Genomic DNA, 17,387 nt, shown 5'->3' on the forward strand with positions numbered 1-17,387 from the left:
TCCCCGCAGGGCTCCAGCAGAGCTCCCAGTGCAGCTCCCAGCAGGGCTCCAGTGGAGCTCCCAGCACGGCTCCTGCAGCCACACGTAGAAGAGCCCCCCAACATGAAGTAGCCCTTAAGTTTTAGTACGCCACAGATGTGCACCATCGGTACCCAACTGGTGGGATTCGGCAAAAAATCACACTCCTTAATTTTCCACTGTTTTTCCACTGTTGCTATTGGGAAGAAGCATTCGATGGAACACAAGCTGAGCAAAACCCTGCCAGACCAAAGGTGGCCATGGGTCCTCTGCAGTGGCCTCGCTTGGGAGATGGCCTTTAGAAACAATCTGTCCTAACAATAACATTTTCCATCCATCCAGGCTGCCCTGCGCACAGCACGTAGGCTTCTTCCGAGAGTGACCGTAATTAGTTGAACAAGGAAACTACATGACAGCTAAAAGGAAGATTTAGAACTCATTACAAATCAGAGCCTAAACATTAATCTTGAACATATGCAAGCAGACAACACAGATGTCATCAGGAATGAATCCAGGGCTAAACTTCATCTACCGGGCACGCTGCTGGAGGTGGCACGCAGGAACGCATGAGGGCATCCGTGCACGGAACGGCTGGGGAGGCTTTAGCTGTGTCACTCTGCAGCGCTTCCGATGTCCTGCCCTGCTGATGCATGGCCCAAGACACCAAATAAATGTCGAGGAAGACTATCAGTATCTAACATAATAAAGCAGAAAGGAGGTAAGTAAGCAGCAGTAGCCAGAGAAAATTTATCAGTGGAGCAGCTCCCGCCAGCGTTGCAAGGACTGATCTTGACAAAAGTGGCTTCGTACTCGGTCTGTATAACATTGGGCAGAAGTGACTGGTATGAGTGGGTTACGAATGGGAAGAAGGGCTTGATGATGCAAAGGGGCTTTTACATCAAGCTCCTCTCAGTCCCACTCAGTATTTGCTTTTCTTATCACATACCGAGGCTACTAGCCATAAAACGCTTGCAAACTCCTTTTACAGAACTTTGGGAATCAAGTTTGAAAATGTTTGCTTATGGTTTCCCAGCTGAATATTTCTGTAATAAAGCTTGCAGTGTAATTGAATCCATTCCCATGGCAGCCTCGCGCAGTGCAGGCTTGGGCTCCGAGAACCAAGCAGAAAGTTGATTTCTGCTTCTGCAGCATGGCCTGAACCCAGCCTTTCCTACCTCTCACCCTCCGTGCTTCCCGACAGATAAGCTGGCTGCGGAGCGTCGCCAGCACGCCTGAAAGCCTGCTGCCCAAGCATAAACCCGTTTTCCACAGATTGTTATTTTCAGTAACGTAGTTTAAATGTAAAGGCTGCCCATAGGTCCCTGCTTTGGTGTCAGCGCAGAAGATCTTTGTCAGAGGGGAAAAGATGGAAACCATTTTCAAGCTTTAAAGAACTGGGCATGAGAGTTTAGTCATCGTGAACTGAAAATTCATTCAGTTAAATTCTGAGCTGATTTAATTTGTCTTTTTGTCTCGGATGTCAGCGCCTTTGCTACCCACTGACTAGGATCCTTCCTTACGGAGACGAAAGTCTGTGGGTAGGAAAAAAGCAAAGGATCCCCATCGTCTTTCTGAAATTATACTGGGGTCCAAGTCATTAAAATATTTAGATGTGACAGTGCTAAGCCCTCTGGATAGACACAATTCCCTTCGCTTCCAGTGCACAGGATTTGGCTGCAGTTGCAGCCTGCTTTCTGTGTAGCCTTGCAAACACTTCACTGTCCATTCCAGTTTGTTGTTATCCAAGTCATGTGCACCACAGTTGCTAATAATTTCAGCAGTGTCCTTTTCATGATGACCTACAACTCTGCACTGTTCTTCTGAGCACCTGAGTAATCCCAGTTATTTATAGTTTTATCCTTCTGCTTCTCCTGCCCGTCAAGGAACACAGGTAAGGGACTCGCCCAAGGCCAAGCAGGGAGTCAAGAGTGTCCCAGTCGTACCGTGTGCTCAAGGACATCTTGGCTCCACTGAAGGTCTCCAACAGCACAAAACAGAGACCACTTTCAGAAGCGACACTCCAGTTTCAGGGGAAATTCTGAAATTCACAGAATCTAAGTAACAGCAAGAAGTATTTTTAACAAGTATTTCATACCCAGGGAACAAGCACATCTCTGTAATACGATCAATGTGTTCCAAGTCAGAGAGTATCTGAATCAAGGACACCCAATGCCCTAAACAAGCGAAGCATTGCTGTGCAGAGAGGGTTGTAGTGAGGAGTGTAGTTCTTACTACATCTGGCATACAAGGGGATTTGCACCAAATCTAAAAATCCTTCTTTCATTTCACACTTTTTTTATTTCACACAAATTCACAAAAATCCTTCTTTTATTTCACACTTCTGTTATTTCACACAAATTTATTAGCTTGCACATAACAGCTTTGCGTTTTGGCTCCCCGCTTCGCTTGCTGCCTCCCTCCCTGCCTGCCTTGGCAGAGGGCATGACGGCTAAGCTACGGGCTGCCCCAGCCTAGGTGCAATGGAAACAGCTGACGGATAAAATAAATAGCCCTTCAAATACATATGCGAGCCCTCTTCTCACCTGAATGCGCTAATCACTTTGTCAGGTATGTTTGCTTCTAAATCGGCTTAATATAAGCCAAGGGTTAGTTGTCCATCATTCACAAAAACCGAGGCAGCTGTGGACATGCCCCAGAGCAGCACGTTACGCTGGATAAGCAGAAATGCAGTACCCATGGCGTTCAGGTGCCCTAGGGTAGGGCAGCAGCCAGTGAGGCTAATTGCTACTGCAAATTGGGGTGAAAGAGCCTAGATCCTTCTGTGTGAAACACCAACTCATTCATTTTTTAGGGGAAGCATAAGGGAAAATCTAACTGACGAACCTTCAGCCCGCCTTTTCTTGGTCGGTTTCAGGCTGGATGCAGGCTTATCACACCATGCGTGCATGTCTTTGTGCTGCTAGTGAGAGGTCTCCGTTCACAACCCTATCAACATTTCAAATTACTCAATAAATGCACATTCTTCCCACCTCTGCTTGACATGTGACACTGTCCATGAATACTTGGCTGCTGGAGTGACTGTGCTGAAGTTCGTTTCTGTTCCCTTGCCAGTGTTTATTAGCCCTGACTCTCTGGCACAGACTTAGGCACTTGCGATTATCCAGAATTTATATGCTACCTTGCAGCTACATCATTTGTTTGCCTGACAGCACTCACTTTAATTTCCTAGTAACCTAAAAATGGGCTTATTTCAAGCTATTCTGTTACCTAACAAACGGAAATCAAGCCACAGGTTGGGTTTTTCCTTATTTGTGTCAAATAAAACATGCCAGCGTTCCTTTTCCTCCTTTATCTTGAGGCTATAACACCTCATCCCATTTCACTGAAAGCCCTAGGTATCCATTAATTGTTCCTTAATTTAGCTGCTACCCACAAGGATTAGGTCATACTCAACGCAACTCCAGCCAAGGCACATGACAGAGCTGTCCCCTCCGCAGGTGCCCGTACCGCCCATTCAGCCCAAGGGCAGGTAACGCTGTGCAGCGCAGCCTTCCTCTCTTCTTACCCCAGCAAAGGCAGCGAGCAACGGGGATGCAAAGCCCTGGCCCGTTTATTTTCTATGTGCTCTCCACATATTTTACGGGAGACAATTTGATACGTTAAAGTGCTTAGAGGGCCTATAAAATACAGCAGTTATTGTTGTAGCAAGCCGTGTTCTTTACCTTCCTGCATGCCAAGATTAGGAAAGCAATGTGAGTGCCAAAACCCTGAAAATTTTGCTGTATGTTGCTAAATACCATACTTAAAGATTTTGACCGGTATGGAATAGCAGTCTTTTACCAGGTACCCTGGAACACAGTAGAATGGATATAGCAGGGTATATATACACATGGATTTTCCTTACAATGGCTACAGTGCTGTCAGTGCATTCCTGGAATATGGAAATGCATGGAAGCTAGCGTCAAGGATGAAGCAAAGCATGCTGTGCCTAATGTGCCAGAAAAACTATCCAAGAACTCCTCCTTACGTAAAAATAACTCCAAAGAAGCTGTGTCAGCTCAGCTTCGTGGCTTCACAGGTATCCGTCTACCTTGTACACGTGGTTTCACCCTTTACAAAGCCCAGTTGTTCGAAGCAAGTGGTTTCAATTCATCCCCTCATTTGCCCTTTCAGGCCTTTGACTCTTCAGGCCCACAGATGTCACACCAGAAACCTGTGCAGAACTGGAACAATCTGGATGCAAATGATATGAGAGAACATCTCCATTTCTAGTCTATATGGACATGTTCCCTTAGAAGAGAATGTTTTTTATTGCTTAAAGAGAAGGATAACACTGTGAAGGCATCAGCTGAGCCTCGGAGGTTGCCCTGGTTCTGTACAGCAGATCCTGTACCACAGCCACAGCTCCCACATTGGTATCCTGCGGTCACTCTTTGAAACACCTTATTACTGCACTGAAGTTGCGGGGCAGTCTGCGCACTGCCCTGTTTATTGCACACCTTAGTTGCTCTCTGGAGACTCACACCTGAGACCTGTGTGGTGGGACACACATTTCTTTTGCTCAGGTAGAACCAGTTGTCCTGTAAACAGCAATGGCAGGATTAAACCCCTAAACACCTGAATGCTCTGTTTTAAAATTTTGTGAAAAAAGTAAAAAACACTGAGAGTCTCCTTTCGCTTAGGTGTCAAATACCCCAAACCCTATGATACAATCAAGGTAGCTGGCCATTCCTGGTTTTCAGAAACGGTACTGCTACACTGGGTTTGAAATTGGGAGGGTGAGCCCATAAATCAAACAGTTATTTCAACCTGATGCTCTCAATAATGATTTGAAGAAATAGTCTCCTGATGGGACAGAAAGCCTGAATTACATGCTTCATCATTGCCAGCCCTGTCTGGAAGAGCAACTGCCATAATTCTCTTAGTGTTTCTGATGTAACCCAACAGCTCCTCAAAAAAAAATTGTAGCTCCCAGGAATTCTTCATTTCACACCACAGAATTATACAGAGTTCAAGAAGGAAATATTAATTCCGCATCTTCTAAACCTTCCAAAACAATTAACATTTGAAAAACAGCCTACAGGCAGCACTACAGTTGACTATTCCTCCTCCTTAAGGACCGTTAAATGAACATACTTATAAATAACAAGTTGGTCACCAGAAAGGAAGTCAAGGAGTAAGGGAACATTATCCTTCCCTCTGAATATTCTCTGTTCATTCAGTTGTGTCATGATTTTCATGTCTGGTATTTCTCACTTTTTAATTTATACAAACATGATTATGGAAGGATTTACTTCAAGGAAGTACCGTGTTGCTGAAATGGCAAAGGCTTTTTGTCTTGAGAACCTATTTACCCTACACTCTTAGCAGAGTCCCGTGTGTAGACATTCCCCTAGATCTGACATCTCAAATCAATACTTATTTCATTAATTTCTCTCAGTCTCCTCTTTCAGATATTTCATCCTGACAGTTCACTTCCCTGATACACCCCATAAAAATCCGGGGTAAAATGCTCCACGCTTTTCCAACAGGACAACAAATACAATGGCCTCTCCCAGTAAATGCCTCAGAAGAGACTCCCTAAATGCAATTTTCTTGACAATAGCATATATCAGGAGTCAGGAATCGGATGTCTGAGCTCCACCAAACACAGATGTTGGTGGAGGTGCTGCTTGTTAGGGCTTATGCACTAAAAGCCATCGCCCATCTTCCTGGAGGAAAAGGTCGGTACAGAGAGAGGCTGCCATGCTCCACACAACCCAGCTCACAACTACCAGTTTCAAAGTAGTTCATGTTATCACTGGAGCTGCACACACTACCACTGGGAACACCTGACTGAGAACATGAGATCTAGCTTGCAGCCAGTCTTGAGGTTTAATCGCTTAGGGAGAAAGGGAGAGACTTCCACTCAAGGCTCTGGACCCCTCTGGAGGACACTGGCCAAGACCTCCCTTCCCTTTCCAGTCTTTCCAGGCATCTCATTGAGTTTGGCATCTGGCTCGTAACAGCAAATGCAAAGCCCACTGGCACTGAGTTTTATCCTTCAGTATGGTGTCGATCAACAAGGGAACATAAACCCTTTCCGTTCTGCCTATGTTTTATGCAAAACTATATCCAGCTCCAGCAAGGTATGCCAGCTCTGCAGCGGCACCCAGCCTAAACGCAGCACTGCAGGAAGAGCCTGTGGGCTCAACCACTGTAAAGATCCATGAAAGATGTTAGTTTCATTACCCACAAACCTCGTATTTGACAGTGAAATCACATATACAGTCTTCAGATAACAAAACAATGGAGCAAAATGTTATTTCAAATGCTGCATTTACTCTCCTCTAGTCTGGTGCTGCAGCTGAAACCGAGTCACACCGCTGTGTAGTCACGAAGATACCAGCCTTCGCGGACGCGTGAAGCACTCCCCCAACTACAAAGGCTCACTTCTCCTAACCCACTGATAATTTCTCTTTTTTTTCTTTTAAGAGGTTTTCCACTGAAAAGCATTAACATTTAGAGATCGTACCTTCATGAAGAACCATCTAGCAAGATGAACTGCCCCACACCAAGGACATTCTTTGACATGACATTTCCAAATCCTGCTAGTTAGAAAAAAGCTGGTGCTTAAGTCAGTATTAGAGCTGCGACCTAGACTCCGTTATTCATAAAATGCCAGGTTTCCAACAGAGCAGATTTTACATAGTAAGGCTTTGGTTATTATTGCCTTAAAATAAATCTCCTAAAACATGTTTTACAAGCATTTGCCTACTCTCCTGTGATACTTGAAAGTGCTTGGGCCTGTGAAATTCATATTCAAGACCAGATGGAGAAATCTTTACTTTCAAGGAATAGCTTGTGTACTCATTTGAGACTAAAGGGGGGCCATGACAAATTTAGGAATCAAAACCTTTCCACACATGAGGGCCACTCCATTCTTCCACTCCCTACCCATCCTCCCTGCACAGGTACCTATCTGCAGGCTTGCTCTTCTCAGCTTTATTGAGCATGTTAATAGAAAACTTTTATATGGACTCGAGAAGCAGACAGGCACGTGAATTCTGGCCCAAACCACCACAGAGATGTGAAGACAACTGCCTATGGACAAAGCCCAGACCCTTGTCCATGGGAAAAACACACTTCTGTCCCAAACTCCTCTTGACAACCAGAATTTAAGGCTCCTAACGGGTTTGTGACACCTTTGGGCAGCAGGATGACATTTTAGTTGTGACATTAGCGTGTGTATCTCCATCTCATGACTGGACCTTGCAATGCCAAAAGTAAAGCATAGGCTTGCTGCCTATGGGGCTATGTATAGCCCAGAAGTGGCAGGGAAATGCTTGAAGTGGAAGCCCTCAACAATCCATGACTTGGGCAAATAATGAAGTAGGCTGGAAGAGGAGGTTGGTTCTCAGCCCTTCCCCACCACTAAGAAGCCTCCCTGATAGAAAATCCATTCACATAGGAGGAAATAATAACAAAAAGAAATACAATAGTTGTCCAGAACATTTGAAAAACAGCAATATGAAGTAGCAAGAGAAAATAGTGAATTACTGTTGTTGCTTCCAAACGCCTTGCTAAAAATACTAATTGAAACTGGTTGATCATGCACCTTACATGACACGCTTACATGATCTCTGATAACAAAATTTCTGCATAACCATTGTAGGAAGCTTATTTTTAGCTTCATAAATGATATAAACATATTAAGTAGAGAACAAAATCTAATAATAATCAATCCTATGAAAAGGAGAAAACAATACTTGCCCTGAACATTACGTATCTTATGGAGTGTGAATCTATTGTTAAATTCCTCCTAACTGATTAAAAGAAAATCCATGACAGCCATGACTTTATTTCCATTCCATGATTAAACACATATCATGCCTTCATTAGCAAAAATTACAGATGGGAATAAAACACATACCCTAAACACATCCTGCCAGAGTTACTTGCCAATTAAAATCTGCTGGTATTAACTCTATCTGATGCCAAATTGTCTGCAAAAATGCCATGGTCTTTTTACAGAGGTTGTGATCAGTAGAGTACTTTGAATCCTTTGTACTACTCCATCAAAAAAATCCTCTGTCTGAATTACCACTTAAATTTCATAGCAGTCCTGTGGGCTGCTGCAAGCCTGCTGGGCAGGCGCAATACATCGTATTGCAAGTTACCCAGACGATAACAAAACTTGGTTTTGGTAAAGTTAGGAACCCAAACCTCACCAACTATGCAGAGAGCTATTCACTGGGACTAAACTTTCTCACCACTGCCAACAGACCACTTTTCCAATGGAACCAGTACATCCGATTTTGCAAAAACATGCAGAATTTAGGATTCCTACCCTGATGACATCACCAGATGGATCACAGAGCGAGTACTCACCACTTGCAAATAATGCCTTATTTCCTATCCTGGGAAGGGACTAGAAGTATTTCTTGACCCTTAAAGATCTCCTGAACCCTGGGAACTAGGAGAAGTCTGCAAACTAGGAGAAGCAATTATCTGATAAGCAAACATGACCTCGCCTGTGAAACAAAACTCTATTGTCTAATAGGGCCCCTTTGATGCTTGAAAGAACAAGTCTATTGTCACCTGCAAACGTGTTTGTCAAGGCATAAAGAAATCTCATTTTCCTACCTTTCGAGCAAAAGTAGTATTCTGAAAATACAAAACAATAGAAGAAATAAAGGTAAAGAAATTAAGTAAAAAGATCACACACAGAAGTTTAAAAAAACCACAATACTTTAAAAAAGGAAAAAGGAATGGAGAGTTATGCTTTGAACTCTTTTGGATTTATGCAGCTAAAAGCTGCCCTGAGAAATTCACTGGAAAACATACTGTCATTGTTGGCTCTGAAGACATTACTATATAGCAAATTAATAATGAAGGAGGCACACGTCACATGCTAGTAAGACTGCAACATCACACCTTTACTTATTTATTTATGAGATCAGTGAAAATAACTGATGAAGTATGCACACATTGAGGCAAGTGAGATTTTTAAAAACACTCCCTCTGTGGGAAAAGGGTTGAGCTATTTCAGAGGAGACTGAACTATGCAGAGTCTGAGAACCTCTGAAAATCTGAATTTTAAGCATTAACTGGCCCTTTTTGGTGAGTGTATGGCTTTTATATTATTTTTCCTCTTTAACAGCTACATTCATGTTCACCTGAGGAAAAAAATAAAAGATCCAGCGCTTACATTGCAAAAGCTTGTTCCCTATTACACCACACAACAGAGAAATGAGATTTTTGCTTTGTACAATACCTTTACCTCTGTTGGTCACTGATTACCAACACAGAAATTAAATACCAGGTAACCTTTATGTTCCAAACACAAATACAATTCAGTTCTATTAGTCTCCATGTTTAGAATGCCTTATTTCTCTCTCACTTATGAACTTGCAGCTTCCCTAAAACAAGTGAGGTTGTAGCAAGGACAAAATTTACGGGCAAGTTATGCAAAGCTGAAATGTTTCTAGGGCAATGTTTTACAGTGCCTTAGAGTTCCATACATAGTATTTTACTGTATACTCAAAGAGCATTTATTTACACACGTGTCTGAGCTTTTCTGTCCGGTTTAAAGTTCAGACTTTTCTCAACTAATCTAATTTCTCCAAGATGGATGGCCTCACTTTTTTCCTTTGGAAAACCAATGCTGTTACACTGTTTCCAACTCTTCCTCCAAAGCAGAACTTGGGTGTTGGCAGCTCCTCCAGCATTTCAAATCCTGCCAGACAGAAATTAAAATACTCTTATTAGAAGGAAGTAATTTTATTTGCCTCTTGGATAACCCTTTGCAAACCGTTCTTTATTTGTCTGGAAAACTTACTCTGTAAGTTTATAGGACTGTATTGTTACACTGCACCGCTGCTTTATACAGCTGAAACCCTTCCATGGATAATAAAAATCTTAGCCAGCTGACTCACACAAATTAATGGCACAAAAGATGATAACTTGCCAGTAAGTTTAGTTCCCCAGAAGGGATGGTTGTTTTAGATCCACACCGAGTTTCAAGCCTCAAGGCATGAGATTCAGGAGCTAACTGGCATGTAAAAAAACCCCTTCTGGGTGGATCACAAAGGTGGTTGACGAGGTGACGTAAAAGGTATGGTCACAGACTTGCCAGTTCCCCTATACATGGGTAACAATGTTACCCCAATTTCAAAGCAATTGGATGGGTGAACTGGATCTGGTAATAAAGAACCAAAAGAAAAAAAGTATCACCCGGATATACGCTTTCCCAGTGTAACCAGACCAAAATCCTCATCTCCCTTGGCACTGGCAAATGCAGAAGCTGTAATTCCAGAGGAAAACGGAGGAGAGATAGGCTGAAGCATTTACTAGTCACTTTACCAGGTCTAATCCTGATGTGAGAAAGTCAATATGCTAACACAGATATTAAAATTTACCCACCACATCCTTGAACAACCATAAATTAGCAGATGGTTCTGTTCGACTACTTACCTTCTCTGAACTCGTTCAATAGCTCCTCCTTGGTCCAGTTGCAAGACGTTATGAGAAAAAAGCCTTCTGGTTTCAATACGCTGCAGAGAGAACTCAAGTACTGCTTCCTCTTTCCCACCGCGTTATCAGGATTAAGGCTTATGGCATCAAAAGTCCCCTTGTCAATACAAATCTCAAATCCTGACAGCTCAGCTGATGGAGCCAGGAAGTCTTCCACCTAAACCAGAAGTCTACAACTGTGAAAACAATCTTTTACTCAGGAGCTCCTGAATCTTTAATGCAACCCAATACTTCAAAAGAAAAAGCCTCAAACCTGACAATAGGTGTACTAAGGAAAGGGTAACTCACATGCTTTTCACACTTACAATGCCATGTCAGATTCTTCTCTACGTATTATGTGATGATCTGTTTGCTTTAAAGCCCATGTGTATACCCATCATCCAAAGCTCAAACTATCATACTTGAATTTCATTCTTTAGAACATTTTTTATACTTTGATCCCTGGTTTCCTAGGTGCTGTGTGCTAGGCACTGTACAAATACAGAAGAACAGACAGTGCCTGCCACAAAGAGATTACAACTGACATACAAGAACAGAGACATCATACAGGTACAGAGCTGGAGGATAAAACAGCATAGCAGAGAGCTCAGGATGAAAAGCAGCCACAGAATCACAGAATGGCTGAGGGTGGGAGGGACGTCTGAAGGTCATCTGGTCCTACCCCCTGCTCCAGCAGGGCCTCTCAAACTTCCTACTGCACAGCTACAGGTAGGGATTGTATCACTTAAAGATTTCATCCTCTATCCCAAATCTGAAACTCAGAATGTAGCAGCTAAAATACAGAACTCGCCAAATAGCAAACTGCCATTCTGCTCCCTGTTAGAAGCAGGGGAATCTTGTTACTAATGACTATTACAAACAACAACAACAACAAAAAGACCAAAAATCTTGTAAATAGATTTATTTGGTTAGAGTTTTCTCACAAATGCATGTCAGAATACGTAATAAATATAGTATGCTCAGTACATTTGAATATCAATTAGGCCATTTAATCTTGGGTTCAATTGCTTCCTATTTCCTCAATAAGCTTTCTCTCAAAACTTACCTTTAATTTAATGTTAGACATCCCTTCTTTCTCTCTTACTTTTTCTGAAAGTTGTATTGCAGAAGGAGAGTAATCAATCCCAGTGAGATTCATGTAGCCAGATTTTGCCTAGACAGAAGCAGAGAGTCTTAATCAGTGTGCTAGCAATTTTTTTTTATCCAACAAGTGTATTCCCTTGGATCTATAACCTATCTCATCTCTCCTCCTCTTAATGACAGGAAAAAAAAAAACCCTCATTTTTATTCCTGTTATCATTTATACCTGTTACCATTGCAAGAGCCAAACAGCTGGGGGAATGAGCTGAAATAAGTCCATTCTGCCTAATACCTCATCAAAAGAACTACTGACTGAAAGCTGGTTTATGTCAACAAGTGGAAAATTGAGCAGAACTGTGAAAAGTAACACCCTTGGAGGAAAACAGGCTCCCTTATCTGCACCAAAAGTAACCTAGAAACCAGGAATTTTCAGTGATGAGAACATGTGCCAATGCCAGATGCTTCAAAAGAAGAAGAAAACCTCTCTGACACTTACATAACATTTGAGATTGAGCAATTATTTAGTTTATAACCCCAAGTGGAAGAGCCAAAATACGTAATACATTTTACTAGTACAGAAATCCACTTCAAAACATTAATTTTTTCTAATTATTCATGCTAACGTCTATTTGAATGCAGTTATTTGCATGCTGCAAGGTCTTTGCATCAGCAGCTTTCAGGCAGGTTATGCACCACGTAAAACAGCACACACAGACTTTCTGTTCATCCAACTTTGCAGTAGACAACAATAACCCAGTTCAGTGAACTCAGGCAGTGAGATCCTAGCGATCCTTTCGCAAAGCAGGTGGGCGGGCACCTTGCATCAGCTGGAGTTGGGCATGTGGGAGGGGGGCACTGACACATTTTCACTCTGAGGTAGAAGCTGAAGTGACCAGATCTGGGTCTCACGTGTGTCAGTTGGTCTGGCTAGATCCAAACCTAACAGGAAGAGCAATTATCTTATGGCCAGCTGCAGGCAGTAACAGCAGAGGGAGGGAGGAGGCTCGGGTTAGTTTTAGTGTTGAACAACACATGGACTTTAACTAGCATTAAGCAGTCAGCTGCGTATCCACTTGTTCCAAAGGCCAATACCTCAACAGTGAGGAAAACTATGAGAATTTTTTAAAACAGTCCTTCCTCCTTCCAGCAACCCTTCAGCCCATGTGAGCTCAGTGCTAGCCAGCTGTTCTTAATTGAGGACTAATTTCAGCTAAACACAAAGACCATGTTGTTTGCACTTGATGAAGAACAGCATCTTGCTCAGGCTTCTGCCCACGTTCCTCCCCAGAGCAAATCAAGCTTCCTGAGATGCCTGTGCTGAAGACTTGGGGGTGGAAGAGTTGTTCCCACAACAGCTCCTCTGTTTGGAAAGGAAGAGCTTGAGTCACTTCAGGGAGTTCCCATTCCCTCCTATGGTCTCTGGGGTGGAGAAGGAAAGTTTAAGGATAAACAACATTAAATGCTGCTAGACCTGTACGGCCTGACTACGTACGGACTGGAAGGGATCATTCAGTCAAGCGCCAAACATGACTGCGCTGCATTCTGCAACTGGACTCCTGTCCTGAAGGTGGTATTTATAAAGCACTCTTCTACTAATTCTTGAAAGAGCAGATTAAATAGCAGAAGGTAGTTTTGCAATGTTATCAGCACTGCCTCATGTTTGGCTCTTTGGTGCAGTCAGGTGGACGCTCTCACTTGGGTGGTGAATACCTTGTGCTTCAGAGTTTTTCGATACCGTTGGCTCCCACAATACTCAGAAAAAAAGGAGAAGGTCAGAGCTTTATGTGGCAGCAACATTTCCTTAGAAGAGCTGGAACTTTTGGAAGGCAAAATTAGGTCATTGATGCAGCCTACCAGATTCCTGAAGTTAACAGGGGTAGGACCATGGTCTACCGCACATACAAAACCAGCATGGGGTCCCACTTATGTATCCAAGATCCTTAAAACAAGCAGAAAGAAGAGAGGAAGCCTCCAGCAGCATTTCTCTTGGAGCTTACAGATGGGCAGATCGCTGCAGTATGCACACAGAAGACGTTTAGCAGCATGCTAGATGCTTTGCCTTCTAGTTGGGTAGCAGGGCCAGTTTACACAGGATCCAGCATTTTCTTGTTTTCATTTTATTTATTACCTGCTTTTTGGATGGTTATTCTGCCTCTTTTTAATGCAGTACTCCCTGCTGGAACTGACAATATCTCACCTAGACCTAGCTGCATTTAAAAGTAGTTTTCTTGCTATACCTCCATTTACTATTCTTTATTGTTAACAGCATGCCAGGGCCCAGTATTCCCCAACAAACCATACTCTACAGCACCTTTTCCTGGTCTGATGTTGGTCCAATACATACTCTCAAGTAGCCACCTTTTAGAGGGGTGCTACTGACGTCCTGTATGACTCAAGCCTGGCTGCCTTTTTCAGTATTGCCATTTCTATCACATTATGGAGTCCAACTCCAACAGCAGAAGTGTTCTACAGAAGCTAATGTGCTTGCCAAAAGAATCCTAACTTCAAAGCCTAGCAGCTATCACTAAAAAAAAATTGCTTTTACGTCAGCTAAGCAAGTCAGATCCTGAATTATTGAGCAACAATAAACAATGTAATTTTTGAAGTCACTTTTCAAATGGGAACTAGACTGAAAATTTCCTATTAAAGCAACTACAGTACTTTGAGGTGCTTAATGTAAGAGGAGAGGGTGCTCTTATGGCAGTTTAATAGTTTTAAAAGCTAAGAGGCTGTCATTTTCCCATTACAGAATGAATATCAATTTCAGATTTGTAAGTGGGGCCAGGATAAAATCAAAATCTTATAAATTAAGATTTTTCTGTTGGATGTTTCAACACTGATAGAGCTAGCCAGCATTGCATTTAACAGTCATTATTATTAGGCTGATTCCTCTTAATAAGATGAGCAATTTCTGCTTTTGATGATGCAACTTCTCCTGTGCTGCAGTGTAGCAGCCAGTCCCCATAAAGGCTTCAAACTCTTCCAAAATCAAAGTCCATGTTAAAAAAATTCCATTATAAACCTGACTTTGACTTACAGCCCTTTCAATTTCTACAGCAACTAATGGAGCCAATGGAGAAACTGCGGTAATATGACGGCTCCTTTCTTTACACCTCTCCTGTAGTATTATACTGAAGTATTCAATCAAGAACAGGAAAAAATACTGGAACTCCTAAACATCTTGTACCACTGTGTAACAACAACATCGTAACACTTCAGAACATAACTAGTAAGGGGTTTCAACCCTGACAGAAACAGACACTTCTTGAAAAGAAGTGTTAACAGCTTTTAAAATCACTTACATAAAAACCTTGGGTGTAACCACTTTTCACATTGATAACGAATGTTATTACCAGAACTGAGTGTGGAGAAAGGGTCTGGTTTTGCACGAGTACTTCGTGTATTAGTAAATTTCCTTATCTGGGGGTGTTTTACACAATGGAAAGAAATGCATTTTTAAACGTAGGAAAACAGAAAGGTGAAGTTAAAATATGGGATACTCAGGCTGACTGATTTAAAGAAATACTGTGTATTTTGAAATCTGACACTCTGGGCAGCACCAAGAAACAGGAAGTTTGAGCATGTCTAGCAAAAAAAGTAGGTATTTCCATTCAGTAGAACAACATAGATGTTCTGTTCCTAGGTCTGCACCCCATAATGGCACTGCTGGTTCAAGGAGTTACACACCTCGGTCCCACAGCCACCTGCAGCTATGCCTCGTCTTTGTAACAGGATGTTCTTTAGAGCATATCAACCACACAAAGTGAATTCCACTAATACTCTTAAGCCAAATGAAAATATAAAATCTGATGCTCAGTAACCAGTGTTCTTTTGATGGGGGAAACCCTACAATATAAGTTTTAATTTAGGTTGTCTGTTTTTTGTCTTTCACGTAAGTTACAGCTTGCCATAATTACTATTGCCACTTGTGAACTGTATTTAAACTACTCTGTTTGGAGCACAGATACTGTATCAAAAGCACAATCTTTGCAATATACCAACCAATTCCACGAGTAAAACACCATTTCCAGTTCCAATGTCAAGCACAGAGCTGTCAAGGGGGATCATTTGTTTTTCCAACCATCTGATTATGCGAACCATGCTTTCTTCTCCAAACCTATGAGAAACAAGGCCTCAGGTAATTAAGACAGCAAAAATATACAAAAGACACAGCAAGTTTAGCTCATTGCTCCCTCTCTCCAGCTTTTGCAAAGCACCTCTTACAGAACCACTTGGGTAACAACTGCCATAGCTCATATTCCATGTTTTTGTTTAAATTAAAATTAATCACATAGTCTTAAAATTCACTGAAACACCAACTCTGGGAGGTGAAGCCTTCCATATATTAAAAAACACTGGCAATTTGCATAGTTAAACCTGAGCTTGGGGATAAAAAGCACATTTGTTACTAACACACACCACAACTACCAGCTCTCTTTCTATGTAATGACAGTTGTGCTAGTGCAGCCTAAAAATCTGCACTGCAAAAGTGGGCAAGAAGAGCACTGGAGGCTTCAAGATTAAAATGCCCCATCATTCTGCCAACATCCAGAACTATTCAGTAAACCACTAAATTGCTGGCTCATGTTTTTATATTGTCTATTTTTATAAAGAAATAATAGAAATACTTTGGTGGAGTTTTTTTATTTACCAAATTTCCCCAGCATCTCCAATGTCTTGAAAAGTCTGCAGTTCTCTTTCATATGCAGCATCCCAGCTAGAATCCGGGGGTGGGGGGTAGGAGTGGAGAAAGGACAGGATACTGCATTAATACATGTACACAAGATGTACAGAGTGAGGAGATGAAAAGGCGAAAAGACAGTATCTGTGTAGCAGTGCCACTTCACGTCCACGGTATCATCTAGATAGTAAATTCCTCTGGAGCACATTGTCTGCCAGGCACCGGGTAGAAGATGCCCAGAGAAGGAAGCCTGGGGCTACCAGACGAGAGTTATCTGGGGCACAGCACGGGCCTGCTGCTCGCGGGGCAGCACCAGGGGACCTGCCGGGAGGAACCCGGCCGGACCGCCGCCTCCCCGGGCACGCCACGCCGCGGCCCATCGCCCCCGCCCGCCCGCGGCAGCTGTGCCGCCACTCACTGCTCTCTGGTGCCCAGCACTGAGGGGCTGAAGGGCTCCTGCCCATGCCCCGTGCCCGGCCCCGCGGCTCCCCCGGGCCGCTCCCCCGCCACCGCCATGCCCGGCCCGGAAGCACCTCGGCACCATCGAGCGCAGCTGCGAGAGGGCCCGCGGCCGCCGCTCTGGCGCTCGGAGGACTCTTGCTCACTGCCCCACGGGGGCCGGGACGTCGAGCCCCTAAAAAAAAAATTAAAAAATTCTAAATTTTCTATATTTTTTTGTTTCTAAGAAACGGTAACGCTCCAAGTGACCAGATTTCCATCACTACAATCCATACGGATCACCAAACATCAGTGGAATCTTTTAAAATAGGATTGACGTTCTTCCTTATTTATGAATTTCAAATTTCACGAAAGTTTTTGCTTCTATAAGGCTTTTTGCAAGATAAATGACAGCAGGTAGTAATAACGTATTTCCAAACCAGTAATAATTCTGGCATTAGAAGGAGGCGACGGGGGTGCACACTCGCCACTGGGCCACTGGACGATCCGTGGGGGGATGCCGGGGCTGGAGCAGCCAGCAGGGGCCTGCGGGCTCCCTGCAGCACAGGCTGTCGTCAATAGGGCGCTGCCTGCAAAATCAGGGCTGAAAGTTTCCTCCTTGGCGAAGCAAAAGGCCTGAAAAATTCTGGGGACTTAGTACGCATAAAACATCCCTTCATAAAGTGGCCAAACC

At 43.0% G+C, this 17,387-nt stretch overlaps 1 protein-coding gene across 1 annotated transcript; it reads right to left on the bottom strand.

Moving 5' to 3' along the window:
• Positions 1-7,799: 7,799 nt before the first annotated feature.
• EEF1AKMT2 (EEF1A lysine methyltransferase 2) lies at positions 7,800-16,825 on the bottom strand. Its single transcript, XM_055721357.1, has 6 exons — positions 16,674-16,825; positions 16,226-16,291; positions 15,577-15,691; positions 11,540-11,647; positions 10,435-10,651; positions 7,800-9,697 (listed from the first exon to the last, which is right to left on the bottom strand). The coding sequence occupies exons 1-6, from the start codon at positions 16,769-16,771 to the stop codon at positions 9,570-9,572; spliced, it is 732 nt and encodes a 243-aa protein (XP_055577332.1). The 5' UTR covers positions 16,772-16,825; the 3' UTR covers positions 7,800-9,569.
• Between the last annotated feature and the right edge of the window lie 562 nt (positions 16,826-17,387).

The sequence above is a fragment of the Falco cherrug genome, chromosome 9 (assembly GCF_023634085.1).
Source record: "Falco cherrug isolate bFalChe1 chromosome 9, bFalChe1.pri, whole genome shotgun sequence".
Lineage (NCBI taxonomy): Eukaryota > Metazoa > Chordata > Aves > Falconiformes > Falconidae > Falco > Falco cherrug.

What these genes read in the sequence shown, in the direction of transcription:
- EEF1AKMT2 (XM_055721357.1), bottom strand. Translation starts at nt 16,771, where the DNA reads ATGGCGGTGGCGGGGGAGCGGCCCGGGGGAGCCGCGGGGCCGGGCACG. An exon ending in GTGCTGGGCACCAGAGAGCA is followed by an intron (nt 16,292 to 16,673) that starts GTGAGTGGCGGC and finishes CCCGGATTCTAG; the next exon opens with CTGGGATGCTGCATATGAAA. An exon ending in GGAGATGCTGGGGAAATTTG is followed by an intron (nt 15,692 to 16,225) that starts GTAAATAAAAAA and finishes TGTTTCTCATAG; the next exon opens with GTTTGGAGAAGAAAGCATGG.